General features: G+C 38.1%; 2 protein-coding genes across 2 annotated transcripts in view; both read left to right on the top strand.

Annotated features, from left to right (window-relative positions):
* Positions 1 to 27,741, top strand: part of LOC107148216 (guanine nucleotide-binding protein G(q) subunit alpha) — a 229,699-nt gene that overhangs the window by 82,479 nt on the left and 119,479 nt on the right. The gene's annotated exons all lie outside the window — the stretch shown is intronic.
* LOC107148296 (COP9 signalosome complex subunit 9-like) lies at positions 923 to 1,321 on the top strand. Its single transcript, XM_048806946.1, has one exon. The coding sequence runs from the start codon at positions 943 to 945 to the stop codon at positions 1,114 to 1,116; it is 174 nt and encodes a 57-aa protein (XP_048662903.1). The 5' UTR covers positions 923 to 942; the 3' UTR covers positions 1,117 to 1,321.

The raw sequence follows: 27,741 nt of genomic DNA, 5'->3' as shown, positions 1-27,741 counted from the left end.
CTCCCTCCCTTCTTCAAAACCAACTATCCCTCAGTTTACCTAGAAAAGCACTGTGCTCTATTCTTTGTTTCTTCTCTCTGAACCAGAGAATGAGAATTCAAGTGAATGAGGCATCTGGATCTTTCTGATGCTGCTGAAACCATCCCAAGACTCCTATGTATAGCATGATGTCACTTCCCTAACCAGTGGCAGATGCACATTGTGAAGTCAGGGTAAAGACTGGGTTGTGTACAGTGAGAGAGGGGTAGATGGGATAGTAATTGTATTTCAGTTGACAGATGGACTTCAGATCGGAAAAACATGTCCCTGCTTATATTTCTGGCTTCTGTTTTCCCAGTCACTTAAACATCTTAATTTATTTTACTAATCAGTCCTGCTGTCTTATTTTTTTTTTTAATTTTTTATTGTTGGCTGTTCAAAACATTACATAGTTCTTGATATATCATATTTCACACTTTGATTCAAGTGGGTTATGAACTCCCATTTTTACCCCATATACAGATTGCAGAATCACATCAGTTACACATCCATTGATTTACATATTGCCATACTAGTGTCTGTTGTGTTCTGCTGCCTTTCCTATCCTCTACTATCCCCCCTCTCCTCCCCTCCCAGTCCTGCTGTCTTATAAAATGGTTTCTTGGGTTCATAAGGTATGAATTGAAATGTTTGGCTTTTGATTCAAGAATTCGCAATTTTTTTCCCCCAGAAGGGTACTAATTCTGTTAAACATGCCTTTGATACATGTGTATGTGAAGAACAGTAGGCTTACTGGTATGGAAATTGTTAATGAATTCAGTGCTCAGTTTCACTCTAAATCAGTGTCTGGTTCTGTGTATCTCATCTCCATGAAGGCACTTTGAGAATTCTTTTTCTCTATTACAAAAATAAATTAGAAAATACAGATAAATAAGAAAAATTTCTAGAGCGCAATGGCTTGAGATGAAGCCGGCGGTGGATGAGATGTTCCCCGAGGGCGCTGGTCCCTACCTGGACCTGGACAAGGCAGGAGGCAGCACTGGACTCCTGATGGACTTGGCAGCCAATGAGAAAGCAGTCCATGCAGACTTCTTTAATGATTTTGAAGATCTCTTTGATGACGATGATGTCCAGTGAGTCCGGTCCAACTGCACACATGGCCATGCACAGCACACCAGTCTGCAAAGAGAGTAGTGTCAGATGGTTTAGAGACCTCGTGGAGATCACTAGAAGTCAGGACCTGGCCAACCGAGGGTGGGGGACTGTCTTAACCCCCTGGACACTTCATCATCTCCTGTGGAATGGCCTTTGTCCTCACACTTATTAAAAACACACCATCACATGCCAAAAAAGAAAAAAGAAAAGAAAAAAAGTTTCTATCATCTGTCACTTACTGATAGGCTTATCATGAATTCATATAAAATACTCGTTTTTCAGTCTTTCTGCCTGCACCTTTTCTCTCTTCACCAAAAACTGACTCAGTGGATCATTTTCATAAACCTCAGAGTGAGTACCTAGTTGTGTCATTTGGCGATTTTCCTTAATTCCATGTTGGTGGCTATAGATTTGCCCATGGTGTGGCTATAAACAGTTTGTATGATCCACCCAGGTTGTTGGACATTTAGATTGTTTCTGCTTGTTTACCAGTAGTACTGTGGTGAAATTCTTGAAAACCTGTGCATTTGCTTGATTGAAGCTGTTACCAAATTTAAATAAATTCTTCGAAGTGTCATTTGCTGGGTCAAAAGCTTTGGTCTAACTGCCCTTGAGGATGGTTTATTTTTTTTAGGTTTCTGGGTTCAGTCCAGACCATTTAAATATAAGATCTGGAACAATTCTCCTTTCTTATTTTGTGTATCATATTTTCTACATCTAGAGAAAGAGAAAAGAACCTCAAATCAATTCACATCTTAGCAGGATCTGTTTTTCATAATACTGTGTGTAAAGACATGGCAATAAACCCACCATACTCTTTAAAAGAATTCTCTGCAGTTTTCAGAGCGTGACTCTTCAGTGCACCTTTGATTGATGTCCTGAAGACTCAAGTGAGAGACAATAATTGGGCAGCATTCAGGCTGTGATAGAAAGGATCAGCCAGCCGTTTCCATCTGTTAAAATCGGACATGGCAATGCTTTTCATGTTCAGTTCAGAGGTTTTGAGCCCCTGCTACATTCTAGACATGGGTGTGAGTGCTTGGGATATGTCAGAATTCGAACAGTAGTTCCTACCTTGTGCTGCTTCCTGTTTTATGTGTATTTTTGTAGACATGTGCATAGTGAGGGAGGGTGCAGACAATAAATAATCAACCCAATAATGTACATATACCTTAGAAAATGATCCATGTTATGGGAACAAAATAGATAGTAGTGTAAGGGGGATAAGACATGTGGTCCAAAGTGAAGTTGTTGGCCTCACCAAGACATTAGCATTTGGGCCAAGATCTCCAGGAGGGGAAGGAGGAAGAGGGAGAAAGCATGCTGACCTATATGGTTAACCTGGCAGGGATTTACCAGAAACAAGGCCCTTAGGCAGGAACATGCTATGATTCAGGATTTAAAGATGACTTTCCTGGCCTTTGAGGTATTGTTGCATATGTGTAAGCACAGTCCCAGAATGGATTTAGCATTGGTTTCTACCTTGATTGTGCTCTTCTAAAAGCATTCTACTCAGCCACAAGCCTGTTATGCAGGGATAGATCCTTGGAAACATGTACTTTCCATGCATCGAAAAATGTAAAACACACTCCCATGCACACCCTTAGCACAGGTAAACACAGAAAATGAATTAGTACCTAAAAGAAATAAAATACTCTCCATGATGAATGACAGTTCTTTTTGCATACAGATAGATAAAATGTTGGGGTACCATGTGAAATTAATAAAGTAGGCTTTCTAAAATGAAAGTATGTTCCAGCAAAATATCTAGACTTATAGACAGTCTTCTAAACTGTGTGAGAAAAGGAATAAATTATTCCATTTGGAGTTCAGTGGAATTCTTAAAAATTGTTATAAATACCTAAGTGCTAAAGGTTCAGCCAGGATATCTTTCTGAACTCTTTCCAATTTTACAGCAGAGGAAACTGAGGCCAGGTACTTCAAGGGCTTGCTCCCAAGCTGGTGTGAAGCACTGTTGTTTCTGTAAGCAGGTTCGTGTCTTCTTCATAAAGCTGTGCACTCTGTTTCAAGGAAGGTCTCTCCCAGAGCCTCTGTCTCCATCAAGGGCTGATTGATGAATACATTTCAAAAATACCATCAATTATGAGATAATATCCTATCACCTTTCCTTGAAGAGATCATTGATTTTCTGCTCTTCATTGTGCTGTGTGGCATGCTTGGACACTAAATGAATTCCCGAACTTTGTGTTTTTCTTGAAAATGTAATGTACACTTTGTGAAAATCACACAGGGCCTAAAATAAACTGACTGGGATAATCTAGGTCCAGCCACATAGCAGAACCCAAAAAGTAGAATTTAATTTCAACCTCAGAACTGGTTAGAAGAGATTTTTCAGATTAGGTCTGATTTGTTTATGACCTAAATCTTCACCTCAAGTATTCCAACAATATATTTTTGAATTCATAGAGGCATAATGTTTAATTTAAAAAATATCTTAGGCCTTGTTCACAAATATCTTTTAGATATTTAATTATTTGTCAAGAAAATAATCATCAAAGCTAGAATTTGCCTGCATGGTAGGACTGAGCAGATATTGCACATGTGTCTGATAAGAACAAACCAGCATTTGGTAAGAACAATTTTAGGAGGACTTGGTACAGAATTTTTTAAATGCCCATTTTTAGAATTTGAGCTTGAATTGCAGTCCTTTCCCATATTTTTCCATATTTTTCAGACTCTTAAATTTCTTTGTCTTAATGTCTTACTCTAAGTCTTTATCTTAAAATATCTGTCTTGAATTTTTTTCTTACTACACCTGAAATACATCTCAGTTTTCACTACTTTCCTCTTTTTCCTGGGAGCTCTACTATTATGATTTTTAAAAATAGAATAGTTAGAAATTAAAGAGTAGTCCTGGGAGAGCTAAAGAAGTCAGCATATTAAGTGATTTTATGGCCCAGTAAGTGTACTAGTGTTTTATGTACAGTGTATTGAATTTCAAAAATCTTGTCTACTAAGTGTACTATCCCCATGTTAGAGATAAACTCACATAGTATGTGAAACACAGAGGTGATGTCCAGACCTCAGTTATTTTGAATTAAAAGCACATAATTTTCCAGTCTTTCCTTTCTCTTCCCCTTTTTACCATTACCTTGGGCCATTTTCCCTAAATTGAGTTTTAAAATTTTGAGTTGGATCAGTTTTTTTCTGTTTGGAAGGGTTTCCAAATAAAATAAAATTAATTCCTCCACTGCTTTGCATAGTTCCTACCAGAGAGCCAGAACTTTATCCATCTCACACTCCTGGGAACTGGCAGCCAAGGTAGAGACTAAACAAAAACAGCCTTTCATTGAACAATTATTTATTGAACATAACACCGTGTTCTAAAAACTATGCTGACTGTGGAGGTTAGAGGGGAGAGTGAAATCTTCCTGCTTCTGTACTTGTGGAACATCCAGGCAGCGGAAAGAGGGACATGGTAATTGTAAATGTGGTGAAGAAGTGAGAGGGGAAAGCAAAGGGGTTATTGGAAGAGGGTTAGAAGTCCAGCTTTCATCAGTGGAATAGGCTGAAGATGCTCTGGGTGTACTTGGTGGAGGTAATAGACCTTCATCTGCAGGGCAGTAAATAAAAAAATCATAATAAGACAGATAAATGGGCATTGCAGATGGGGCTGTATTGTTTGCAGTGCTGTGTAATTAAACCCATTTGCCTTCCTCTCAATACAAACGGGTTATTTCTGTTAACCAAACCCAATAAAAGATACTGTTCAACCAAGTTCTTATCACTTTGCTGTTTTAAGTACAGAATGGAATCATAATAGTTTTTTTGTGTGTGTTGTGGGGGAAGGGGTACTGGGGATTGAACTCAGGGGCACTCAACCACTGAGCTACATCCCTAGCTCTATCAGCCCTATTTTGTATTTTATTTAGAGACAAGGTCTCACTGAGTTGCTTAATGCCTCACTTTTGTTGAGGCTGCCTTTGAACTCATGATCCTCCTGCCTCAGCCTCCCAAGCTGCTGGGATTACAGGTATGCACCACTGTGCCTGGCTCATAATAGTTTATAGGACAATTATTAATTAAAGCAGGTTATAGTAATTCTTATCACTCTCCTCCTCAAATAACAAGCTTCTTTTTGGGGAAAGTATACATTTATTACCTACTTTTTTTCCCCACCTGGTAGAGTCCTCTAATTTGAAAAATAATGCAGCACAATGAATATATGGAGTCCATACTTGAAAATATGTTAACCTGTTCGTCAACTGATAGTCCAACCCAAGTTTCAAGTGTCTCATGGAAAGTACCAATGGGCTTTTAAACTACTGTCCTTATTACATGGGATGCTGACAGAGCTATTTCTGTTTCTGAAACTATTGTACATGGTATTCATGGCAATAGAACAGATTTCATGAGAAACTGGTAGTAACAGTAATAAGCTTCACAGTGACGGTCTCTGTGACATAGAATATGGAATCTTGATGAATTGTACTAGAGTGCACAATGTTTAAATGTTCTTTGGAGAAAGTTGGTCTGCAGACTAATGTGAGCCACATGAGGTACAGAAAAACAACACAATGGACTACAGCGCCCCATTCATTCATAGGACTTTCAGATCGTTCTTGGGAATGTCAGTATTGAAAATGGTTCATCTCGAGTGCTTCTAAGTATGAATGTTTTGGCAGAATGTTGAAAATCAATATAGTTGAAGATTTATTACGTTTAATTTACGACATCATAGAAGGGAAAATCTATTTTAATTGATTTTTCCTCAGTTACTCTGTGTGGAGAAATTTTGACCTTTTAAGGTTCTATTCTGTGGTTAAGAGGTAACGAAAGTAAAGTTGAGGGTATGGCTATTGCAGATAGCTCACATGCCTACAGCTCTCCACAGTTTTGAATTGCTTTCCCAGAGATGGGAATTGAAGCCTGCCCACTGATTCATGACTGAGTGACCTGGGGCGAGTCCCACTTTTTTCTGTAAAATAGGAATACTAATACTTACCTTATAGGGTTATTGGGAGGCTCAAAAGAGATAAAGATCAAAGGAGAATTCATGTCCAGCACTTAGCATAATGCCTGGCACCTAGTAAGTCCCCTCAGAAAATGCTAAAATCAGTGGATTTAGGGCAGTCCTGGGAAGGAGCTGTGTTGGCCTCTCCTTGTTTTAGAGTTGTAACAACAGCAGCAATGGCAGTAATAGATCCTGTCTATGGAACAGGCAAAATACCAAATGCTCTATGTTTGTTATTTCATTAACATTCAGCAACCTTTGTAAGAAAGAAAGTTTGTTGTCATTCTATGGAAGAAAGTAATTAAGCAACTTGCCCAATCCTCTCTTGATAGGGGCATGGCTGGTGATAGAAAGTTAACCCAGACTTGGCTGAAAAGGTCTTCATTACAGTTAGTCACATTACTGCCCACAGGAACAGAAGCTCTGCATCAGTCCTGTTCCCTAGGGAAGGAGCTATATACTTCCTCATAGGCGGCCTAGAGGAGTGTGTGCATTCTGTGCCTGAGTTCACTTGGGGCTTGGCTCTGCTGATTCTCCTCACTAGTTCGCTCAATATTTCAGGGGCTATTAAAAAAAAAAATCAGTAGTTACAGTTTTATGTACATTGGGAAGTACAAATGGCAAATATTGTTTATTTTTTATTTCTATCCATGATATAATATGAAATGAGTAATAATCCTTGTGGCATGCAGATGTGGCAGAAGATTGTGCAGGTGCTATGTGTGCAACTGGATTTTGGAAAATACTGTTGCCTATCAGGCACTATTCAATTTGTAGGTTTCTCTCTTTGTTTTCTCCACTTTTCTTTCAGCCAGACTCTCCCCTCCACCTCCTGCTGAAAAATAGCAATGGTGAGTTAAAGTAGTTAGTCTAATTATGGTATGAGAATGGGTGGGTGGACAGAAATTTGTTTGATTTCTGTCAACCTCTGCTGTCCAGCAAGGCCTTCCTGTTTTAGCAATCTATTTGAGAGGTTCCCACTGTGTACAAGATGGAAATGTGAAGGAATGCCTTCAACTTTTGGCTTCTGTGATTCTTATAATTACCAGGAAAAGGGGGTCTGGTTTATGAGTGTTGTTTCTGAAACTCACTATCGACATTATACTTGGCTCTGATCTGTGGGTGGACATTTTCCATGGCGTTTCCCCATTCCCAAGAGCTCCATGGAAATCATATTTGCGGGAAGCAAATCTATAAAGTAATTAGCGGATGAGTAGATGGACCTACCTGTGGTGACCACCCAGGCTCTCAGCCTAATAGCTTGTCTGTGTGGCTGGTGACTCCTGCCAGAGATCTGTGGGGAGAGTTAGCATGGCTAATGGTGGCTGAGCCTAGTGAGAAAATAAATTATATTTGCGTGTACCCTAATTCTAAAGAGGAAAATGTAGATTTAATGTAGCTGTTTGCCTTTTGACTAAAGAGGTTCATGGAGGCTGTGCAAAGGATTTAAATTTCTGACAATGGTGGAAGTAGTTCTAGGATATAACAGCTGACCATTTTTAGATTGAAGGTATGTGAGGGACGTTAGTTATTTGAAGCAATCATGAAGTCATCTCTTCTTTCCTTTGCAGTTTTCAGTAATCTGAGTGGGTCAAATAATCACCCTGAACCAGACTGGAAAGGTGAGGGGGTCACTTACTGTCTCACCCTTTCCTGTGTCACTCATTGGGGGCTTTCCTCCATTTGAGAGGAGTGTTTTAAAGTTCAGATGGATTTCTTACTGTCAGCAGAACCAGTGGCAACTTCAAGAGGCTTCAAAGGACTTGGGCAGAGACCCTTGCCCCAGAGTTTCTCTTTGGACAACTTGAAGTGACCATTTTCTTTCTTTTAAAGCTCTTGGTATCTATCTTGACATCTAATTTTATCTTCAGATCCCTAGGCTGGTGAGTTAAAAGGGAATGTAGTATGTAGCTTGGAGGAGGTGAAAGAAAAAGTGTCCGGGGACCTGAGCCACTGTGCTACAAGTCCTTGCCTAGGCCAGCAACAGGCAGCAAGCATTCCAGAGATGGAAATGCCCCTGTGAAAAAAGACTCATTTTATCTTCTTCATGGACTTTCCTAAAGCCAAGTCAGACCCTAACACACTATGTGAAGTGCTTTTTTCTTTACTCGACAAAAAGGCTTAACAGAAGCCTTGAGGTGAACTAGTGAGAACCTCCATGATCATGAACTCTGAATGAAATGCACTAGGCATTTGTTTCTGCCCTTAATTGAATACCTAGGCACAATGATGCTTTTGGAGACATCTTGCATTTCCTCTGCACCTGGCCCAGAAGTAGTCTTGGATGACTTCCCTTGTCTTCTTCCACACATAATTTCTTCTTCCTGTCTTCCTCCTCGTAGCCATTCTACCTGTCCTTATTCTTATTCCTCAGGAAATGCCATTAAAACAAACCATCTGCCAACAAGCTCCTAAATGCATTGCTTTCACTAAAAGAAGAGCAGCTTTTGTGACTGCATTTCTACATATGCTTTCGTTTGGGGTGGAAATTTCAACTTCTGGGAGCACTGCAAATAAATATAAAATAGAAATTTCTGCTATTGGTCCTGTTAAAGAGTACATAGACATTTATTTCCCTGGTGGATAAAGTCAAGCATCAAAAAGGATAATAAATTCAATAAGGCTCATTTCCTTTTTGTACCCATCCACCCAGTATGTATCAGCTGGTATACCTTACATGTGAAAATAGATAAGATATTTCACTGTGCTGGCAAACATCTCTTCACCACTGTGATTGCAATTCTGTTTCTATTCTTTAGCTAGCTTGGACTAAATCGGGTGTTTGAGTGTTGTAACATCCCCAGGATTAAACCCCAGGGAATGAATACAAAACCGTATTCTGTTGTACTTTCCAGTACATTCTTCCTTCCAGAGAAGCAAATTTGCTTTTTCTTCCCTTCCTCTAGTGCCTTTATGGGAATATTCTCAAGACCTAGAATTTCTTCTTATTCTCCTTCAAGCCAGACTCTACCAGATTCTTCTTCCAGATTCTACCTTGGACTTGATGTTCTTTTTGCATCAGTTCTTACTTCTAGTAAAGTGCACTGACCATTTGAAGAACCTTCACGTGTGTTGTGTTGGTTTCTTTCATGTGTCTTTGTATTGTACCTATACAGAGGCTGGCTGGTTGTTAAAAATATAGAAATAGGAGTCAGAAACTTTGAAAGGCTTTATATGTGTGACCTTGGCTACAGTGTCCCCCATCTGTGAGTTGGAGAATAATCTCTTCCAGCCAATTGCACTCATTTGTAGTCAAGTATCAAATTATGTTATTATGTGTTTAGTAATCTGTACCTCATAATGAATTATATGTTTATGGCTTCCCTGAAGTCAGGGACAGTCTCTTATATAGCAAATCTGTATCATATGTACATTTAGCATGTATAAATTTGATTTTCCTGTAGTATTCCCTCTGAAGCTGTGCCTTGACTTCATTGTTTAGGGAGGGAAACCTATACCTGAAATGTTAACAGAAACAAAAGAAATCATTTTTTGGCTTTTAAGCATCTAACAACTTAGATCCTACTAGTTTAGTGATTTTATAGGCATTTTCACAGGTAATTTTGACCATACATAATTTTTGAATGCTGAATTTACAACCAAACCACAGTACATGTACATAGTTCCAATTATTTAGGTCAGTGTGAGTGGATGCTCAAGAAATATTGAGTAGCATATAATACAGCAGGAAGTTATAAGATTGACCCACAAGTAATAGCATTTCCCATTCAGGAAATAGATCACTCCTAAGGAGATAATCTATTTTTATATGCATGTAGATGTCTAACTTCTGTTTGATTTGAAGGAATTTCTAAAACCCATTCTTTATTAGCCCTGGAATAAAATATTAAATTCAGTATTCATGAGATCATTTAGGACATAGGCAATGTTTTATCAGAGTTTCAGTTGCTCTCTTACATTTGGCCATTTATGGAAACGCACACATGCACCCTGGGGAAAGTCTAATGTTGCTCAGATAATAATTTTAAAAACCTCAAATTGTCCTATGGAAGGATTTTTTTTCCTCTCATGCCTTCTGTCTCTGATAATAAACAACCATACATTTCTTATTTGTTCACCCAGATAAAAAAAATCCTATAGTCCTTCTGTAAATCAGAAAAGAGTGACATTTTTTTTTAAGTACACTTTGAACAACTGACACATCCTTATCACACCATCTGGGAGCTGAGGATGGTGGAGTCAGAACTTGAGAGCAAAGCGATGTGAGGGTGCTGAGAAGAGGAAGCACCCCGGGGAAGCAGTCTCTGAATACCTTGCCTCTGAAGGAGATATTAAAAGGGGGTCAGAAAAGCCTACGGTGTTGAAGACCCCTTTGAGATTTGGGCCCTGAAGATAATTTTTAAAATCCTAGTCTTAAAATCTGTCATGGCAGCAAATTACCTTAAAGACATGTTGAAAAGAACCAAGAGATGTAGGGAAGTAGGTATTTATTTTGTTCTTCCAACTATGTTTCTGACTATAGTTAATTCAAAGATCTTAAGAAGTTCCTACCGTCTTCCCACTCCTAAGGAGATAATCTATTTCTATATGCATGTAGATGTCTAAATTATACATTTTTCATAAATGCACATTCATCTATCATCTGTCTGTCAGCCAGACTGAAACTTGTAAATAGTTCACTGTGACTTTATGGCCAGAGAAGGTTAGTGGTAGAGGATACTTTGTGTCTGGCCTTGATTAATATGGACTTGGGGCACCCTCCTGGAAGGGGATGGTTTGTGCAGGCAGGGCAGTAAGGTTCATTTGAAGAAGATTGAATCATCATGGCTTTCTTGAGCAGTACTAGATCATAAAACTGTGTAAGTAGGAAGTGGCCAAATCAAGGAGCATTTTACAGGCTGCACTGTGAAGTTTGTATTTTATCTTCAGAGCGTTAGAGTGCTCTTGCAAATGTTTTAACAGGGCAGTGATGCCATTATAGTAATATTTTAAAAGATTTAATTTCTGTTTTCATTTCTATGTTTATGTGTAACGAACATGGTTGTTTACCAATTCAGGTGACTAAATTATCCCAAGAAGGGATAATTCAAAATTCCCCATCAGCTAATTACACTTATTTAGCCTTCTTGACCCACTTGATTATACTCCTATATATTTCTTTTAAAAATATTTAATCTGTCCCTGAAACACTGTGATAAACATAGGAAATATGACCTGTTAATTTTATCTTTCTTCCTCTGATACTCTCTCCTTAAACATTTAGGGATTAGAGCTAGTTATTCCCACTGTGAAAGAAAATGGGTTAACATTGACGATGAAGAGTAGAAATAAAATTTTCTTCATTTTATCAGGTTTATCCTACAATCATGCGGCTTAGCTTCCTTTCCAGAATGTCAGTTCTCTGTGTTTTTAAAAAAAAATGAATAATTACTACATGATTGGAAATGAAATTATATATTAAGAAATACTGATAATGAATGGGAGATGATTGAAGACAGTGTTCAAAAAATAAAACATATGGACTAGGTTCATAAATGTAGCTTGTTTCCTGATATTTAGTATTCATATATCTTAAAAGAGTTAAATTGTATATTGAAAGCATAAAATTTTTGGAAATATCATAATTTAGGAAGAAACAATCTATTTCTTCATCTGATTTGTAAAGTTTGGTATGTTTCAACAAAGGTTGATGACTTTTTGTTTGTAAAGTATTGTTGTAGATGTGTGAAATGTGACATCGACAGTAAACACTGAGAATGTTTGGTTTGGATAGATTTTTTTGGAAAGTATGACTATAGAGCTGACCTGAGATTGAGTTGATTTAGTAATATGAGTTACTATTATTTTTATTACTAAGAAATGTCTGTTTAGTTTACACATAGTTATAGCATATTTGTGTACTGTATATTGTGATATATTCCTTTGATGTACATTCTGATATACGTTGATGGTTTTCCTTGTTGCATCTATGACAAGGAAATAGGTCAGAGTATGGGCAAACTCATGACTATTCAATTTTACTCAAGGGTAGTAAAATTGAGGTCGGAAAGGCATGATATTTATGTTCATGACTCATAGATTTGCATAGACAGACACTGCAAATTTAAGTTGTTGGTCAACGATAAGTGATTTATGCCCATAGTCCTTCTAGAGGGGCTTTATGATGATAGGGTTTGGAAAGGCTTTGATTCCTGTGTACCCTTTTTAGACCTGACTCTACTCCTTTTCCATCATTTTGTGAATAATCCAGATTGTGTGGGCTGGTTCTCAATGGCATGAACCCAGAATTCATAGAAAGGGCTACACTCGAGAGTCAGGATTGTTTACCTTCATGTTTGTTCTGTGTAGTTTCGTACCTAGCTGTCACATTTCACTTCGTTCACAAAGGAAGACTTCTTTTCTCCTCAGGGCCACTTGGTCATGGAATCATATCATGGGCCGAGTCCAACATGCTTTCCTTTTGTTGACCATGCTCCATTTGCATACTGTGCAGTTTCTGTCATGTGAATATAATCTTAATAAATGATAATGTGACTGCAACATTTCAAACCAGACATTCAATTAATAATGTTTTAGTAAGACCCATATTATATATCTAGGGCACAACTCTGGGACTTATTGGGGATCTTTTATTTCTTTATTAATACTCAGCCACGAAAAGAAGAGAATTTTAAATGGTTTAAAAGGAGCAAAAATAATGTAAATTAGAAGTACTTTAGAAAAGGAAAACAATATTTGTGATGTAAGGAATTTAGAACCTGGTGCTGGCTTCTATGGAATTTTCCATTTAGTTAAGGGAAGATGAAGGAATAATTAAACTAACAAAAAAGTCCTGATGTGTTGATGGGCCAAAATGATTGGCACATGAGTGGTCTGAGAGTAGTTCTGTTTTATTTATATTTTACTTTTTTGCAGTGCTGGGTATCAAACCCAGAACTCACACATTGCTAGGTGGGTGATTTACCATTGAGCTACCCATACCCAGTCCCAGAAACTCTGTTTTCAACTAGGGTGGTCTTCAAACTCAGTAACTGCTTTAAAATTCAGTATGGAAAATAATCTTTTAATTCTCAGTCTAAGATTACAAAACATGAATATATTTTTCTTTTAATTTGTAAAAAGTTTTTAAGTTGATCCATAATATAAATATATTCAAAAATACTGTGTACTAATTAACTTTTTTAGAAAATACTCTAGATGACTACCACTATTTTTCCAAAAAAGGTATCATATGCCTTCATTTTAGAAGTTTGTATTTTAATTTAGACAAAACTTTGATCAAATTTTATATTAGCTAATTTCTATGCTTATGTTCGTTTTTCAACTTGAGATAGTAATGTTTAATATACATTTTAACAACTGCTCAGTTTTTATATTTTTTTGTAATTTATTGCAGTATGCATCTATCAAGTTACTGTGTGAAATTTTTAGAGAAGTACTCTTGATTGGGTTATTTTGTTAATCAGTATGATTACTATAGTTGAGTGATAATTTACTTAGCTTTAACAGTCAAAAAGGAACAGTGACATTGTAAGTAACCATCTTAACTATGGTATAGCTTTATTTTTATTAAAAATAATTTAAATCACTGCCCAGCCTTTTTTTTATCATCTATTCGTAAATAATTGTGATGAAGGAGAAGTAATCAAGTATGATTGCTCCCTCTCTTTCTAGGAATATTAGAATCAAATATAATTATCTGTGTCCTCATTGAACTTCATATAAATTAATAAGATATTAGCAGTTTAATGTATACAGTTAGCTCTTTATATCCATGGGTTCTGCATCTTTGGATTCAACCATCTGCAGATTGAAAATATTCAGGAAAAATTTTCATCTGTACTAAAAATGTACAGACCTTTTACCCTTGTCATTATTCCCTAAACAACTCAGCATAACAATTATTTATGTCGTAGTTACATTTTAAGTATTATAATTAATCTAGAGATAATTTAAAGTATACAGGAAGGATGTACCTAAGTTATATGCAGATATTTGAGTATATGTGGATTTGGCATCCAAGGTGGGTCCTGGAATCAATTCCTCCCCAATAGTGAGGGATGACTGCATATTCCTCTGGAATGGTAGGCTTTCCCAGAGTTGAGATTGTGTTCTTCATCATCATTTTATTCTCAGCACCTGAAATAGTACCCAGCACAGATTATTCTTTAGCAACCCTTGACTGAATGAATGAAATAAGAAGTATTTCTAAAGCTAATTTCTAATCAACCTCATCTAACCCCTTATTGTTTTTAAGCATTTATCTTAGAATACAAGAGTTGGAACAATTATTAAAGATGATTTAATTTCCTTTCTTATGTATGGAAGAGAGCTGAGATCGAGATGCAGAATTGACTTGCCAAATGACACAGAGCCAGTGTCTGGTGGAGCTGGGCATCTTGTTCCCACCTCACTCCTGCCACTCTCTGTGGACCACTCAGCCATCTCTTCAACAGTTAAATGTGTTATGTGGTTGGCCATGCTGCTTTTCCACGTTCTGTTCTGAGGACGTTGCTCCTTGGTATTTATAGTGTTAGCTGGGTTATCCAGAACAACACTTTATAAACAAGGCTGACATCTAGGGTAGCCAGAAAGTTCCCAAAGTTTCAGGCTGCGATATAATGCAAATAGCTTTCTTACTATATAAGTTTAGCAAGTTCACAATAATGTGTAGGGGAGGATGAGAAAAGTAACCCTTTTATTTCCATGATATTATGGGCCACATATTGTTTCTTTTTTTTTTTTAAATATTTATTTAGTTAGTTAGTTATTGGCAGACACAACATCTTTGTTAGTATGTGGTGCTGAGGATCGAACCCGGGCCGCACGCACGACAGGCGAGCGCGCTACCACTTGAGCCACATCCCCAGCCCACACATATTGTTTCTTAATGAATATTCTGAAAAAGTGTACACAAAGTGTATGCATTTTGAACTGATATTATACCGTCTCTTTTTTTTTGGGGGGGGGCACTAGGGATTGAACCCAGGGCCTGTGCATGCTAAACACAAGTTCTACCACTGAGTCAAATTGACCCTTAACTTGATGGTTGGCCTCAAGTAGCCTTGCAGGTAGAAAGAGTGGAGTGAGCTATTTGTTAAGTTAAGAGAAGTACATTAATAGTTTACTGACAAATGTAGATATGTCCTAGGATTAAATAAATTTGACTTTGTTTGCAACTTAGAGTAAAAACGAATTTATTTTCTTTTGTTAGAAAAAAGCTGAACAATGAGGTCGTAGGGCATGATTCTGAGTTCCAGAAAGGACACTCTCAAAATGCCTTAGAGTAGAGTTTATTACAAAGGGGCTGGCTCCAAAGGTATAGGCTTAGGAACCAGCTGGGAGATGTGGGGATCTGGTAGCAGTATTTTGCCTCTACTGTGCCAGAAAGGAGAATGTGAAACACACTTGGAAAAGAATTTATTAGTTTCTTGTTGTTACTATAAGAAGTTACCACAAACTTGGCAGTTTAAAGCAACATGGGACTTCTGGAAGTCATAAGTGTGAACTGGGTCATAACAGGCCAAACTGAAGTTGTCAGCAGGGTTCTGTGCTCCTTTCTGGAGGCTCTGGGAGAGAACCCAAACACTGAAATAAGTAAAACACAGTAGATCTGATTACCTAGATGACCACTAAGTGATTGTTAGGTGGTTAATGTATGTAGTATGCATACACTGGCATGATGCATGTCCCAGGCAGGACAGAGTGAGACAGTATGAGGTATCATTATGAGACTTGGAACAATGGGCAACTTAAAACTTGTGAATTGTTTATTTCTCAAATTTTTTATTTAATATATTTGGACTGTAGTTTACTGTAGGTAACTAAAACCATAGAAGTGAAACTGCAGATAAGAAGGAACTACTCTTAAATGTTCTGCCTTCCAATCTTCTGCCAAGGTTTTTATACCAACGAATGGAGCTGAGAAGGCACAGGGACAGCATTGATGCTATATAGTCCATAGAGGGATCACATGGAGGAGGGAGAAGAGGGGACCAGGAGCACACTGAAGTTATTCCACACAAGAACAAACTGTAGGCATTCTGGCTTTTTTTTTTTTATGTTTTTGTTTTTGAGTTGCAAACTTCTGGGCCCAAACAATCCTCCCACCCTCAGCCTCACAGTGCTGGGACTGCTGGTGCACACCACCATGCCTGGTGTCTTTCCAGGTCTTGTTTCCCAAAAGATCACTGATCTCAGAATGGTTTTCTAGTTGGTCATTGTTAATAAGATACCTATCATTGAGCCAAATAGAAGAAGCCATATTATTGTTTTGCATTTCAGCTTGTTTATCTTTTTTTGTTTTCAAGTATTTAGTAATTATTCCTTAAGTGAGTCCACCTTTTGTTGCATCATGCTGTTAAGAGAAGATACATGTGTATTCACAGAGACCTGGAATTTTTCTGTTGCCCCATGCTTCCCCCTGTCAATGACATTACTTGGTGAGGCCTCCAGAGGCCTCTCAAGGTGTTTTCTCTTCCTATATTGACAGTCTAGAAACATTATAGCACAGTGTTCCTGAATGGGAGCACTGTAACATTTGGGAGAGGACAAATCTTCCTTGAGTGGGTACTGCCCATTCTGTTGCAGGATATTTAAAATTCTTGGTCCTCAACTATTCAGTGTCAGTAGTACTCCATTGTCATTACAGTAAAGAAAATACCTTTGGAAGCTGGTGGTGGTGATCATCCTTCATTGACAATTCCAGCAGTGAGGTGGGTAATTTTAAGAACTGGACTAACCTCCCCAATCTCGGATAAATTAGTGTCTCCCAAACTTGGTTTTCTCATCTATAAATCAAGGGTAATAATGGTATCTGCTTCTTCAGGTTGCAGGAAAGCATATGAGGTATATTTCTGGAGCATTGTCTGGTGGGGAAATCATTCAGAATTCTGGACTGCCTGAGCCCCAGCATTGAGAGCACATGGAAACCAGATACTGGTGAAGCTGCCTTTACTGGCTAATTGCACACCAACCCTGTCTGACCCCATGTGTACTCCACCAGGGCTGTGCTTCTGAGAAATCTAGATTTTGCACTATTAGAGCCTTGATAAGAGATCTCAGCCTAAGAATATTTTATGACTTTTGTTACATGGGCAAGAATATAAAGTTAGCCTCCTTTGAAAAATTTTGCATGAAACCACACTTAATCCTTTTTTAACCTTCCTCCTATAAAGGATAAATTACAGATGTCTTTGCATTTATTTAGGGATTTTTTTTTTCCTCAAAAAGTTAAATGTTTTTACCACTACATTCTTCACTAAATCCAGCATAAAAAGTATGATTTTACTAACTTACAAGTGGCTTGCTGAGACCAAGTGTGCTTTCCTTTTTAAGGCTCACGATAGCTGCAAGATAGGTTCATCCTACATAGCTAGCCTTAGACTTCTACATAGCTGGCCTTAGACTTCATTGCGTTCTATCTGGAAGGTGCTAGTGTAAAGGTACTTAATATATACATATTTTAAATCTTGGTTTCCATTTAAAAAGTGTTGTTCTACATTCTATCCGTATCTACAAATGAATATACAAATGGAGCTAATTTTCTTGACCTTTAGATTTTTGTTTTAGTCAGATTTTCACTGTTGTGACTAAATAACCTGATCAGAACAGTTTTGGGGAAGGAAAAGTTTATTTAAGCGCTCATAGTTTTAAAAGTTCTTAGTCCATAGAAAGAAAGCCTGCTCCATTCCTCGGGACTCAAGAAGCTAAACATTCCAGCTGAAGAGTGTGGCAGAGGGAAGCAGCTTACATGGTGATCAGAAAGCAGAGAGGTAGAAGAGTCAAATACAAATATATTCCCAAAGCCACATCCCAATTCCCACTTCCTCCAGCTATACCCTACCACTTGAGTTACCACTCAGTTAATGTCTATCAGGGGATTACTTCACTGATTTTGTTAAGACTCTTATAACCCAAACATATCTCCTCTGAAATTTCTTTGCTTTGTCTCACACATGAGCTTTTTTTTTTTGGGGGGGGGGGGCAGAGGGGGGTACCACATCTAAACCATAACAATCTTCTTATAACTGTGAGTCTTAAAGTCACCAGGGTTTAGAGTCTTTAAGTTAAAATACCACCAATGTTGGTTTTTTTAAAAAATATTTTTGGCAGGACACGGACATAATAACTTTGTTTATTTTTATGTGGTGCTGAGGATCAAACCCAGTGTATTCCATGTGCTAGACAAGTGTTCTGCCAGAGCCACAACCCCAGCCCCCACAACTGTATTTTTCCTTTAAAGATTCACACAAACAGAGGTGAATTAAAAAAAAAATACTGGTTTCAAGTTTTGTAGAAATGACTGATCAAACTGGATACATTTTTTAAATTATTGATTCTTTTTAGTTATTCATGACAGTAGAATCCACTGTGATATAATTTTATAAGCATGGAATATATCTTATTCTAATTAGAATCCCATTCTTGTGGACGTACATGATGGTGAGATTCACTCTGTTGTATTCATATATGTACATAGGAGAATTGTGTCAGATTCATTCTACTCGTGGATATGCTTTTTATTATACACTGTGTAGCTAAACAGATAAATAGGTCAAAGTGTGGGATTGCTTTCATGAAATTATTAAATATACCATTTTTTCATGCTTCCCCTCTTCTGTAGGTACAGCAAAACAATCCATTAAGAGAATGAATAGAATAACTCTTCTTATTGTACTGTAAGGATGTACATTTATTAGCTTTAATTTCTGAATGTGTGAAGGGTCATAGTCATGTTATAGAATAGTAATAAGAAAGGACTATGTACAAAGGGACTTGGGAAAACTGGGAGTTAGCATTAGAGCAGCTATTGGTACTCACACAAGTTATGTCAGCATGGGGGACCATTTGGATAGGAGCAGGCAGGACTCTGCTACTATGATGTATGTAGGGCAAAATAGTCAAAGAAATGGGTATCAACAGCCAATGTGGTGTGGGGATGGTAAGGTACTAACAGATATGGGGAAATCTGGAAGAGGTCAAGGGAAGGAGTGAACTGACATGAAATGCCCACAGGCTCCTACAAAGCAATTTCAGGTGTTTTGGGGGTGGGTGAGGGCTGGAGAAGCAGGTGATTGTACAGCTCAGAGAATGGCCACTGTGGTGAAAGCAGTTGGTGTGGAGAGAAAAACATGTGACTGGAGAGTGATCACACACAGGGGTCAGTTAAGAGCAGGGAAAGCAGAAGGGGAGAAAGGAGGCGTGGCTGCAGGACCTGGTGGGAACAAGGCAGTAGTTCCAAGAAGAAAGTGACTTCGGTGTCAGACACTATGGAGAAGGATCAAGACTGAGGAGAGGTAGTAGGGTGGTATGCAGAGACCCCTAAATGGTCTGTATTGGTGCACTGAGAACAGATGGAGAGAGGGCAAAGAGAGAATAGTGAAGTGAAGACAGTCTCTGATTTGGTGGTGAAATGAAGGTATTAGTGATCACTACAAAATTAGCCCAATTTGGAGTAGAGACTCAATGCCATGACTGGGCCAGAGCTGATAGCCATTCCTTCCCCTAGACTCCCGCATCCACCCTCCTGTGCTACTTGGCAAGGTTGGGGTAAGCAGAGAGCACAACTGTGGAAAGCAGAAAGGGTAGATTCAAAGGCAGGTTTCTAATGGAAATGCTTCAGTAACTTTCCTACTTGGTACTTGCTCTCATCCATGGGCTCTTTGTAAATCAGGGCCTGGAACAAACAGAGCTGACAGCTCTGTTTAAAAAAGCTTTTGGGGAGTTTGTAAGGAAATAAAAAGAAGCCTAATGCTATGTGAAACATGTAACCACATTTCAAAACTAGAAGGGAAAAAAGCCTTTATTGCCTTCTCATCATGCTTTGTCTATAAATTATTTTTTTCATTAAGTTAAACAGAAGAAAAGAAAATGGCCTTTTAAAGAGTAGAAAGGTTTTCCTTTTATTTAACAGGCATTATCACGCAGGGCAGGAATTTAGGTAGATACTTCCTTCTCTTCTTTCCTTATAGGCAGAAGTCCTTTTAGGTTGAAATACAGTGTGTAATACTGTGCATGATCTTGAACAAAGATCTAGGTAAGAAGTGTAATTTTCTTAAAAATGGCAATTCTGTAATCTCACAGAGCTAAGACAAGAAGGTCCAGTTCTTGATGCCTGTTGAAAGTGATGAGATTTCACAACGGAGCATTCCATGCCTGGTAAAGAAAGGGGCCTGAGGTAACGAGATGCTCATGCCAACAGTGATGCAGATTGGCATGTTAGGGTTTTTACCCACTTGATCTCTGATGAGTCTGATTATTTCTGCCCTGCCTTGCCTAGAGTGCCCTGCTTTCCCATGGCATTAGATAGGTGGTAGTGGCATAACATCACCAAGGTTAGCTCTGCTTTTCACAAGGAGCAAGGAGGCAAGGGCTCAGTAACAGAGGGAATTTGGAAGAGACATGGGTGCAGCACTAACACCTCTGATTCCACAGGCAATTTCTATTCTCTTCACAAAACTTCTTTTCAACTACACAAAGAAATATTTAAAAGAATGGCTGATATGATGTCATGTTTAAGTAATTCTTTTATTTATTTCATGTTATTGTTTTTGCAAGGTTAAACAGTGAGGAAGAAACAAAGGCTTAATTGATACACAGCCTAATTATTCCTGGAGTAATTTTTAATTGCCTGCTGAGCAGACCCATTTAGAAATTACTCAGATTATATATCATAAAACACTTTTAAAATAATTACATAAAAAATCTCCTTAAATTGGAAAGGTAGTCACTCCTATCCTTTCACTTCTACTGTAGTCATGTTGAAAGAGTTCAGTTTGTGTTTCCAAAGTCTAGGGTAAAGCCCAGTCCCCTTAAGAAGTTCTTCATCAGAAAATAATCTTTTAGATGTTACCTGCTGCCAGTTGTAACTTATTATGTATGAAATACTGATATAATTCATCTATTCAAAAAAAATCATTTCCCAGTTTGTTAAAAGATTGAGCTATCTACTTAATTGCTTACTAGTAGTAATATACCCCCCAACAATCTTTCTTCATATAAGTATATATATCATATGTATAATATATATATCTCCCAATTCCTTTATGAAACACATCAGTCATTCGCATGTGAAATGTTCATCTCCTTTTCTGAGGGCTGCTGCAGTTGGCTTTCACAGGGACAAGCAGAGTCCTGTGTCACAAAATGGAGAATCTTCTAGACTTGGAGGATCACTCCAACATACCATAGATCACAGCCTCTGCCCACAGCAGTCAGAAAACAAAGCTGCTTGTGTAGGCCTGGGAATGCCTTTCTTTGAAAAGCTGTCATTGCCAATGCCAACATAGAAGTGAAGTTTAGGTTACTTATCCATTCAACAAATATTTGATAGACCAAGTTCATGAACCAAAGCTAGTGCCAGGAATTAGTTGTACCCTGTGTTAGTTTTCTTTTGACTAGAAGAAAACTAGTTGTTCTTTTTGACTTGAAGTTTTATTGTATGTTTATGTTGACTAATATATGTTTAAAATATAAGAACCAAATTAAGATGGTTTTCTGTATTTAATGAAAAATATAAAATATCTGTGGTTGCTTCTGATTGATTTACTTACATTGTGGTCCTCATATCATAGCCCAGCATGATATTTATAGCAAATGGAAAAGGACTTTTCTTTTGAGTTCATTTTATTGGATTTTATAGGTAGGTAGTGGAATTGAGTGAGTTCCACAGTAAAACTAAAACCTAGCTTCTTTGCTGTTAAATGTTTTAATAGGTGAGCATCATCAGCAATGACATATCTTTTCTTGCTTTGACTAATCATGTTTGTTTCTGCATATTTATTTGTGGGATTTTTATTCCATGGTAAACATGTTCTATGTTTTCATGCGGTATAGACCTCATTTCAAAAAGGTTAAAGAGGAAAAAACAAAGAAGAGATAATGAGCTCATTAACAGGTATAGCAAGCAAAATCAAAATGTAGACCTGTAAATTATTCTCTGGGGATCTATTGATTTAAAACATAGCTTGAATCTCTAGCCAAGAAGCATAAATGCTTTACTTTTTTGATGTGTGTTTATTTTTTACAAAAGTGGACATTTTTAAAAAATACCCTGTTCGTTGGTGTTTAACTAGGTTCTTTATATTTCTTTTAGTTTATTTGTATTTTCTATAATTGCTTTTAGTTTCTGAATTCTACTTTTTCTCAGTTCTCCTCCATTATGTCACTTTTATCTCTCTTATTTTCTTTCTTCATTTCCAATTGTTTTCAGATAAAATTTCTTTACTAAGATACCATCTGACCATTTTTGTGATACAAAGCTATAGTTTCTTTTAGACTGAAACAGGGCACAATGGTCTTTTCACATGTCACTGAAGTCATTTCTGGGACTAGAGAAATAGCCAGTAACCAATAATAAGCCAACTACAGAACTTTATCATATATTCTCTCTTCCTCTTTTTTAAGTGTCCATGCCTCAGAAGGACTGATTATTTATTCCACGAAAATGTGTTTTCTTTTTTTCTGTTAAGCTTTTCTGTTTTACACAAAGCACTAAACTTTGGGGTAAGCAAATTTTGCATATTGTAATTATATTTATATTCTCTTAAAGTAGAAGTGGTACTATTACCCTGGTATTATATATCACACCAACCTTTCAATTAATCCTGTACACCTTGTTCCTTATGGATTACATAAGGTGCACTACTTCGGCAGATTTGGAGTTTTGTGATTGTACTGGTTATAGCACATAGGGAGAAGAAGTAAACTTGACTTGGCCTCATTTCCTTAAAAGGCATTTGGATATTTGTTCATGAATGAGTAGGGCAGTCTAGTCTGGGGCTGAGAAAATAGAGTAAGCCTGAGCAAACCAAACCTAAAACAACTCATGAACTGTGCTTCTGCCTTTTAACTTTTGCCTAGTCTTTTCCTGTTATGAATCTACTCTTTCTTTTAATATTTCCTGATCATTTTCATAGCACACATTTCCAGAATTTTGATTTTAAAACCAATGTAACTCATAATTCCTAAGAAGTTAAGTAGAGGTGGGGTACCAATTCCATTAGGTCTAACTTAAGGTGATCAGTTCTTATTTCTCATGAGACAGTCTGTGTTCATTAGCTTTGGCCTCTTTAGCAACCCTTTAAACACATTAATCTCTGGACTAAAAGTGGCTAAAAAAAGCAAACAAAACTGAGTACTTTTCTAGAAGCTCACTCCTTAGGCCCCAATACTATATAGTTATGGGTCTACATTTTAGAATAGACAGGGTATATGGATATAAAAATACACAGAATATAAGGGAGGCATATGACCCACATGAAATAATGGCTTTATATCTTTGGTTGCAGGATAAAAATCAAAAAGAGGTTCTTCTAATTTAGGTTCAAAAATAGTTTGAACCCGTAACTCATTTTCTCCCTATAGCAATGGCTTGTCATTATCATGTCAACAGATTTCAGCACGATCTGTCCTCTTGCCTGCAGGCGCTCCAAAATTCATTTAGGTGGTTTATGTAACAGTGGAAAGATTCTTAGAAATAGGACAGGGTGGATATAAGATAATTGCTTTTTTTCTGATGAAATGGTGCCTTTGATTTTTTTTGTAGTAATTTCACAAAGATCCTAAATTGAAATTTAATGGAATAATAGGACACACAGGAGTAGCTGTTTTCTGTACTATATCTAGTATGTCTGTATCTGTGACCTATGATTGTGCATATCTTAGGTTTATTTTCCAAATTGCTAGTTGATCATGATCACTCAGGGCTTGGCCCCAAATCAAGAATCACTGTGATGCTGCTGATCAATTTGTACTGTCAGGAAGACTGTGGAATTCTTGAAGAGAATGGTTTCCTTGGTTTGCTTTCATGGCAAATGGTTTTTATCCTGATATTCACCAAAGTCAGGCTCTGAAAATTCATCCAGGAATGTAAATAATAACAAACAACAACAATATACCACAAAGCATTTTGTGCTCCACTCTCTCAGTACTATTTATACATGCTGTTTCATCTAGGCCCTATAAGTCCCTTTAAGATAATTACTGCTACTATACATTGTCAGATGCGGAAGTAAGAAGTTAGTAGTGTACTCAACAGCCACATGGTAACCTAACTCCAGCCAGATATGACTTTTGACTGCTGTCAACACATTTTTTGGATTAAAAGACCCATGAAGAAAGGGGTGTGTAGTGTACTCTTTTCCTTAGTTTTCTTGTTTACCCCTCTTCTCTCTCTCTTTTCCTTTTCTAAAATATCATCACTTTTTATAGAAGGGGAAAATAAGATGTTCTTTTCTCCATTTGTGATGTTTGAAGGTATGTTCTACAAGAGCTGCTGTTTTGCACTGTGCCTTACCACTAATTGTCAGGGTATTCTTCAACCTTACTTTGTTTTCTTCTTGCTAAAATTAAGATGATGTGACCTCCATCCTGCCATCCATGTACTAATGAGGGATTGGTGTCAAGGTCTTTTAGCTCCTTAGAGAAAGTTTACTTGTAAATTCAAGGCCAGGGATATAATTGTAAATACAAAACTGTGAGATTTCCACATTAGACACTGACATTCCTGAGTGACTTCAAAAGGTGCTGTTTCAAAGGACACAAGTAGGAGAAAGAACACTGTGCAAGGAGTCACATTGCCCCAAAGAGGATTAGGGATACTTCCAAGAGATAGTGTGTGTGCACTTGGGTGTAAATTTACATTGCCATGAAGGGCTAGGAGAGCCAGTTCTTTAAATGCTGCTGTGGGTGAAAGATCACACAGCTGGGGTGTGAAAGCAATAGCTGCACACACCTTTTTCAGCAGTCCTGGGGCCCTGGGGTCTTGGCAAGCAGAGCAGGTTGGTTACAGGTTGCCATGGTTATTCTACACTATCACACCCCATCCTTTTCCTCCTTATTTGGCTGAGGCACTTGTGCCTGGCACTCTGAGTGTCCAAAGGCAGGACTGTCCTAACTGGGCACAGTAGTCAGGTGACACAGAAACACATGGAATCTGCGACAGTACGGGTGGGGCGGAATGGAGTGTTTTCTTCTCTGTGCTGCCTAAGGACTTGCGTACAGGCAAATCAACCCTGCCCCCTGTGTTTTGAAATTTTGGCACTTTTCCCTCTTTCATGTTCTTTTTCATCAAGTGTGAACTTCTTATTCTATGTCAGCAGTTGATCCCCATTACAAATAATCTGCAGCAAAAATCGTTTTCCATATCCTGTTGACTTTGGCACCTGCTCGGTTTACTTAAGCACTTAGTTGTTAAGAACAAGAGTCTTTGCTGATTTTTACCCAGAGCTGGAGAGAAAAACTTTTAAGCCAAAAAAATAAAAAATAACCTTCCTGTGGAACAATATTTCAAAAGAGAGGTGCTGGCTCAGTTGGTAATGGGGTGTTCATTGCATGAGGCTAGAAAATGATGGAGCTGAGAGAAAAGGGACCTTTGCAGCAAACGAAGTAAAGCAGGAACAATTAAAGTAAGCAGAGCAAATTTCCCACGATGTGTGGATGCTAGTATTTGTAAAAACTAACCCCCAGAATGGGACTGTATGGTGAAGGGGTCCTCAAATTGAAACTGATAGGAGGGACAGGCAGGAACACAATTACTAGAACAGAGATGTGCAATAAATAGTTGGAGGGAGAGAAGATCAAAAGCAGAACAATTAGAAGGGTGATGTTAAGACAGTCTCCACTGGTCCACTGAATTTGCATCCCTTTTCTGGGCCCTATGTGAGCAAGTCTAACTGTGTTTGCTGATCTTGGCTCCCCATGCAAAACTACCCAGAACAGTGATAAAATGGCATGTATCAGAAGACTTAATCATAGAACATTTTAAATTCTATGGTGGGGAAGGAGGCAAGTCTTACATGGTGGGTATCATGTTTTGAAGGAGCTTTAATCAATCCCCCACAGCTTTTGTTGAACATTGAGAGAAAATAGTGGTTTGTTTATTTATATTTTAATGTTGTACTGAGTATAGAACCCAGTGCCTCACATGTGCTAGGCAAGTGCTCTACCACTAAGCTAGAACCCCAGTGAGAAAACAATGTTTTATCTAAAAACCTGGCTCCCAGTCTTTTCTTCTCAGGTTTAGGCCAGTATACAAATTGGCTGGATTCTCCTCCCTCATCTTGGAAACAACCTTGTTTGGTAAAATAAGTACATATGTGTAAATTTATAAAGACAAGTTTGTATGGAAAGATGTGATATGAAATTCCACACACCTTTGAAGGTCAGGGAGAGAGTGACATCTTCTCTTTCTCTTCCACTAAACATATTTACAAGGCACCAAGCACTTCATTAGGAGCTGAGAAAGGGAGAAGGAAAAGTGGAGATCCCTGTACCAAGGAACTTATGTACTCCATTTGAGATAGATGAGGGGGTGGAGGTGTGCCCCATATGCTGTGGGAGTGAAGAGATGCAAGTGATGGTGGGAGAAGGGGCCTGGAGAGGATCATTAAGGGCTTCAGAAGTGGCAGGTGTTTGAATTGGTTTGAGAAGGGCATGTGGCAGTTTTTACAGATGGGCATGCAAGGAAGAGAACCTGAGGACAAAGTGTGGAGGTCTGAACAGGCTTAACAGGTTTGGGGAATTGAACTAAAGTCCAAATGGCTACAATTAGAGAGCCAAGGAAGTGAGGAATGAGGAGACTGGAAAGTACTACAGGGTTCCATTCAGAAACACTTTGTCTATGGATTGTGGGCACCTGTGGGTGAGTTTTAGGCAGGTGACAGTGCCATTGACTTTATGCTCACTAGAAATAATCCTGTAGCATGGGAGCATGAATTTGGGAGAGACCTTCCTTATTGCAAGAAGATAATTACAGAAGCTGTTGCTATAGCCCAAATAGAAAAGCGTGAGTTCTAGATTCAAGGACATGGAGAGGAGATGGAGAGAAGGGAATTAATGAGCGATAAAAGAGCGATTGGATAGTAAGTGTTTACTACCTGGAAGTGGGGGATGCTGGAACTAAAAGTGTTAAGTTTTGGCAGAAGTGCATTGATGAATGAGACACCTTTGGCTCTGATGGATACAACAGGAGGAAGACTAGAGTTGTAGAGTATGGCAGGCAGATGAGGGATATGTTAGGACCTGTTGGGATAGAAGGTGCCTATGGCCATCAAATGTAATAGACATTTGGCAGTACTGGCCTGATATTTAGGTGAAAAGTAAGGTGCTGTCGATAGTTACAGAACAGGGAGAAAGCAGTATCAGCAAATCACAGAAAAATAGTTTTAGAGTGGTCAGTATCATCAAGCACTGCAGAGAAGGCAAGTGAGAAAAGATTTGATATGGGGCTATTGCATCTGATTAGGTGGACATGGAAGATAAATTGTGACAGTAAAGGGCAGAAAATGGTAGAAAAGCCAGTGTGGTGCACCATTTCCATTCAGTTAATCTGGAAGAAGGGAAAGCGCTGGCAGGTAAGGGATCTGTGGAATCGGTGTTAAACCGAAAGTGCTCCACATGGCTATTAATTGAACTCCCAGCCCACCTCAATATCAAGGCTGTGATTGTGGCTTAGGAGAACTGGTACTTTAGGAAGTCTAAAAAAATCTTTGCTAAAGACTATTCATATTTCTATTTTTTTAAGTAGTTTTAGGATGTTTGTTTTGAGTTTTGTGTTTTAATTCACCCATCCCTGCAGTGAGATATTATGTTCCTTTCTGGAAAACCCTTGGGAGTCATCAGTCGTCCTCTTATACAGTTAAATAAGTGATGTCCTTTGCTGTCGGCTA

The sequence above is a fragment of the Marmota marmota genome, unplaced genomic scaffold (assembly GCF_001458135.2).
Source record: "Marmota marmota marmota unplaced genomic scaffold, marMar, whole genome shotgun sequence".
NCBI classification, from domain to species: Eukaryota; Metazoa; Chordata; class Mammalia; order Rodentia; family Sciuridae; genus Marmota; species Marmota marmota.
This window is presented reverse-complemented; position numbering and strand designations above follow the sequence as displayed.

Coding starts and splice junctions, on each gene's coding strand:
- LOC107148296 (XM_048806946.1), top strand. CDS start 943: ATGAAGCCGGCGGTGGATGAGATGTTCCCCGAGGGCGCTGGTCCCTAC.